The sequence below is a fragment of the Rhagoletis pomonella genome, unplaced genomic scaffold (genome assembly GCF_013731165.1).
Source record: "Rhagoletis pomonella isolate Grant_MI unplaced genomic scaffold, Rhpom_1.0 Rhpom_scaffold_00005, whole genome shotgun sequence".
NCBI lineage: Eukaryota > Metazoa > Arthropoda > Insecta > Diptera > Tephritidae > Rhagoletis > Rhagoletis pomonella.
This window is the reverse complement of record NW_023458559.1, coordinates 2537857-2543491: the sequence shown is the minus strand read 5'-3', so window position 1 is coordinate 2543491 and position 5635 is coordinate 2537857. Positions and strand designations below refer to the sequence as shown.

Below are 5635 nucleotides of genomic sequence, written 5' to 3'. Positions count from 1 at the left end.
TGATTTGGGTGGATTGAGTTTAGCCTTGGCTATCCTAGTACAAAACATTGGTCCATGTAGAGCCGGATCAAAGCCGGATAAAGGAACTAGCAATTAAATAAATGCTTGTACTCGTAATTAACAAAATTGTATTTTTCCTTTTGACGGAGCGAGTGAGTTGCTGGGATGCGTACTTATTTACGTACGTGCGCGCATGTGTGTCTTTTCATCACTGTTTGCTTGTGGCATTGCACTGTGTGTACTATGCATACATGCATGCATGCTGCTTGAGCGCATTTGCGTGAGATGGTGGTGGTTGCGTATATTATACGTATTGTGATGCGGTTGCGGCAGCGTACAAGATTCGTGCGACGTGAGCAAACGGTTTATTGATTACGAGCTTATGCATGCGTGTGTGTGTGGGTAATCGAGAGAGTTTGCGAATTTGAATTTAACGAAAATGGAGAAAGAGTCCGATATTGGCATAGAGTCAATTGGACATTTGAGATAGATGCTTTCGAGCAAGAATGGAGAAAGAGTCCGATATTGGCACAGAGCCAATTGGACATTTGAGAAAGATGCTTTCGAGCAAGAATGGAGAAAGAGTCCGATATTGGCATAGAGTCAATTGGACATTTGAGATAGATGCTTTCGAGCAAAAATAGAGAAAGAGTCCGATATTGGCATAAAGCCAATTGGACATTTGAGATGTATGCTTTCGTGCACAAATCGTGAAAGAGTCCGATATTGGCTTAAAATCAAGTGGACATTTGAGAAGGCCTTTTTCGAGCAAAAGGGGGAAAGAGTCCAATAATAGGGTGAAATCAGTTGGGAATTTCGCAAAGTTGAGAAAGAAATAAGCATTTGGAGAAAAAAATGTTTGATGGTATTGCACGAGCAGTTGAACGTATGTATGTATGTACATACATACATGTGTATGTGTATAAATGTATGTTTGTATTACTCAACAGCTGTAAGAGTGTGTGTACTTTCAACAGCAAAATACGAGTAGCCATTAATGCTGATCGTGGTGAAATACTATTTAATTTGCGAATCGAGTTGCTGAAGTTTTGATAGCTGCTTATTTTTGAGATATTAAATAGAAAAGTTAATTGCGCTAGCCAAGCAGAAGTAAATGAGTGTATTTGTTAGAGAAAATTGGTATTATTTTCTACTAGCTTGTATTTTTTCTTTTTTGTTCTATCTAGCACAAAATGGCAGGGGTGCTTGAAAGTCTTTGCAAGTCGATTGCACGTATTGAAGAGTACACGCGGCAGGCAGAGTTTGTTGATGCCACTTTGGAGCAGGTGAAGGTCCGTGCCGAAAGGTTAGAGAAGTTCTATGAGCGGTTCATCGAAGCGCATCAAAAGCTGATGGAGCGTGACTCCAAGAAGGCGAACACTTATGATCATGTTGTAGCAGTAGTGGAAGCAAATTATTTTTCAGCACAATCGGCACTTTCAACTAAAGTGAATGCCTTAACTCCGATTCTGGTGTCAGCGCCAATATTACAGCCACCATTAGCAGTGCAGGTAAACCTGCCATACCAACAACATGACATGAAAAATACGTGGGGGGATTTTGATGGGACACTAACCAAATGGTCGGGGTTTCGTGACCGATTTATGGCTGCAATCCATAACAATGAGAATGTGTCACCTGCATTCAAGTTTTCGTACTTGAAAAAATCATTGGTTGGTAAAGCGGCTCGGACTTTGGGTGAATGGCAACTTACCGATGACAACTATGTTGAAGCATGGGCTAGGCTGAAGCAGTTATACGACAGGAAATATCCTATCTGTCGTGAGCATTTGCGCCAACTGTTACGGCTGCCAACTATTGAGGGTGCTCCTCGACCTAATGATCTGCAACGTATGTCGAATGTGACACATGAGGTGCTGCGCCAGTTACGTGCCCAGGGGATCCCAGTTGAAAGTTGGGATATGATGGTTGTTCATATACTCCACGAACGTCTAGATCCTGAGACTAGTAAGCAGTGGGAGCTCCAGCGACTCACGGAGACACCCACTGTCAAGCAAATACTGGAGTTTTTAGACCGTCAGGCAGCAGCATTGGCTAATGTGGTGGATGTGCATCGGACGCGCACATCCGATGCCCGTAGTGTATCAGGTAATAGAAGAGAATTAAGTAACAGCGGAAGAGGAAATAGGAGCAAGGTTTTTAGCAGTGATTCCGACAAGAAAGCGAGTCAGTGTATAGCATGCGAGCGCGACCATGCACTTTGGTCATGCGATGAATTCAAGGCACTCAGTCTTCGCGCACGAGAAGAGTTGATCAGAAGGTACAATCTTTGCCGGAACTGTTTCAAACGAGGTCATGGTGCCGACAATTGTTACCAAGGTGCGTGTGTCCGTTGCCCAGGTCAGATGAAGCATAATAGTATGTTGTGCCCCATGAAGGAAGTTTCGAAGCAGGCGCTCGTGATTAAAGAGTCCGGTCATCGTCGTAGCAACGACAACAACAAAGTTGGCAGGGGTCCGGTTAAACGGCAACGAAATGCTAAGGTTGAACATGTTTGCACTGCACAGGGCGGACATTCTGGGGAAGTTGACGACGTTGAGGAAGAGATCAGGAAAGTTGACAAGCAATTGAGTCTCTTGGATAAGCAAGAGCAATTGTTAAAGAAACGGAAATTAATGTTTGAGAAAGTAAATAATTGTAATGACAACGAAGAAAAAGAAATAAATTTATTCAAGAATTACGGCAGATCGTTTGACTTTAATCTGGATGTGAGACCCGCTCTGTTACCTACGGTGATGGTTAGGTTGGAGGCGGATGGTCAACACCTCGGCCCTGTTCGAGCATTGCTAGATTGTGGGGCGCAGCCGAATTTGATTGCATCTAGCCTTTACATTAAATATAAGTTTTCTGTCTTGCCAGCTAGCCGCAAGATGGTTGGTATTGAAGGGAAGTCTTTCGGTGTGAGTCAGCGCGCAGTCCTGAAGGTGAAGCCGTGGTTCAACGCCGGCAGCTATGTTGAAGAAGAATTTTGGGTATTACCGAGAGATAACAATTGGGAGCCTGTACTACCAGATGTCTTAGGCCGAGCAGAGTCTGTGACGGACTCATCGTTGCCATTAGCCGATCCAGAGTATTGGAAGCCCGGGAAAGTACAGGTAGTTCTGAACGTTAAGGTGTTTGCAAAGATTCTTACTGCAGTACTGCCCAGCAAGCATGAGGGGACGACACTGCTTGAAACTTGTTTCGGTGTGGTTGTCTGTGGTGCCCAAGGAGCACCGGTTTGTAAAGAGATAGGCGCAGAAGTTTCATATATACACTGTACTAGCGTTGAAGAGCTTGGAGATTTGGTAAAGAGATTCTGGAAGCTGGATGAGATCGGTAGTTGTCCCATGCGAACGGAAGAAGAAGAGAAGGTTGAACAATTATTTTTAAACACGTATTCAAGAGATGGCACCGGAAGATTTACAGTTTTAATACCATTAAAGACAGACATCTGCGACATCGGAAGCTCCAGGCTGGTTGCACTACGTCGTTTCCTGTCACTAGAAAAAAGATTAAATCAGGATCCTGCGTTAAAAAAGCGGTATGTCACCTTCATGAGGGAGTACGAGCAGTTAGGGCATATGGAGCAAGTGTCTGGAGCAGCTGCAATAGGTGGAATGGTGTATTACATTCCTCATCACTGCGTTACTAAGAAGTTCAGAGTTGTATTTGATGCTAGCTGCCGTACCGACAAAGGAGTTTCCCTTAACGAAGTGCAGATGCTTGGTGAAAAACTACAACGAGACTTGGCAGAAATAGTTATGCGATTCCGAAGGCACAAAGTTGCAGTCATTGGGGACATTAAAATGATGTTCCGACAAGTTCTAGTAAGCAGAGATCAGTGGGACTTACAACGGATTTTCTGGAGGGAAAGAGACTGTGATCCTTTAAGAGAATACTGGTTGAAAGTAGTTACTTACGGGATGACTTCTTCAGCTTTTAATGCAGTACGGGCGGTGGTACAGTGTGCACGAGATGCTAGTATGGAATTTCCAGAGGCCTCTAAAATCATCGAAGGTGACCTTTATATGGATGATTGTATAACTGGTGCGGGAAGTGAAAGTCAAGCGATAAAGATGGCGAAAGAAGTGCAGCATGTACTAGCAGGCGGAGGCTTTGAAATGAAGAAGTGGAAGTCGAACTCCAAGAGATTGATCAAAGAAATGCTATCAGAGAATGAAGAGGAGAGTATTTTCGTAGACGAAGAGAAGGCATCAGTGCTAGGGCTGAAGTGGAATATAGCTCGAGACATGTTTTCGTTTGTGGTAAAGACCCCAGAGATTGAAGGAGTGGTTACTAAGAGGAAGATTCTAGGTTGTGTGGCGCAACTTTACGATCCAAACGGATTTATCTCTCCAGTTACAATTCTGGGGAAGATTATCATACAGGATCTATGGCGTATCGGAGTAGAATGGGATGTACCAGTATCCAAAGAGATGGAAGACAGATTCCGTATATACTGGGAAGAGATAAAATACCTTGAAGAGTTTACGTTAGAGAGATGGATTGGCACGGGTGGTGGTGGAAAGGTTGAATTGCACGGGTTCTCAGATGCGTCAACGGTGGCATATGGTGCGGCGATTTATGTACGTGTTGAGAACGACGGCATGGAGGTAAAGAGCACACTACTAGTATCTAAGTCACGTGTCGCACCGATGAAAACTGTTTCGGTGCCAAGGCTAGAGTTAGCAGCTGCGGAGCTTCTGTCCCGTTTACTGGTCGATGTAACGAGGGCGATGGAACTTTCGGGGGTGAGTTACACGTTGTGGACGGACTCACAGGTAGTGCTTCACTGGATTGGTAAAATACCGCGATGTTTGAAAACTTTTGTTGCGAACCGAGTTGCATCTATACAGACGAATACTGATGTTAAGAGGTGGAGATATATTAATACAAGGGACAATCCAGCTGACATGTTGAGCCGTGGTATGAAGCCTTCAGAGATTATTCACAGTAAACTATGGATACAAGGCCCGCCGTGGTTAAAATATAATTCTGAACGTTGGCCTGACTGTGTGTTTGTGCCAAACACGGTTGCGGAGGCTGAGAGTGAGTTTAAGACCTGCGTTGTAGCAGAAGTAGATGAACCGCTGATGATAACGCGAAGGGCAACAAAGGATAGAGTGTCCTTGATAGAGTACGTTGACAAATTGGAGAGAGCCGTGAACGTAGTGGCGTATTTATTGAAATTCATTTCGAATATAAAAACGCATTCAGTACATAAGAGGAAGAAGAGGGGAGAACATATAAGCATGTCACCGACTACTGAGCAAAGAACAAAGGCCATGTGGTTTCTACTGAATCAGGAACAAAAGAAGTTTTACAAGAAAGAGATTGGTTGTCTAGAAGCTGGTAATAGTATTCCTGATAAAAGCAGGATTGAATCTCTCAAGCCAGAGCTGAAAGATGGGTTGCTCAGAGTGCACGGCAGGTTGAAGAATGCGAGTTTGGACGAGAATATGCGACATCCAGTCATAATTCCTGATGGGTCAAGGCTGGCATGGTTCATTATGGACCATGCACATCGCGAGACGAAGCACGGTGGAGTGCAAGTTATGATGCAATTCATACGGCAAAAATACTGGATCCCACGACTGCGTGGTTCGCTAAGAAGTTTTATACATAAATGTAT

General features: G+C 44.1%; 1 protein-coding gene across 1 annotated transcript in view; it reads left to right on the top strand.

The window, feature by feature from the left end:
* The first annotated feature begins 1193 nt into the window (after nt 1–1193).
* The window catches only part of LOC118739748, a 14311-nt gene continuing 9869 nt past the window's right edge, over nt 1194–5635 (top strand). Inside the window, exon 1 of the mRNA XM_036471258.1 lies at nt 1194–5604. Within this exon, the coding sequence (XP_036327151.1) occupies nt 1194–5604 (4411 nt within the window). The remainder of the gene's footprint in view (nt 5605–5635) is intronic.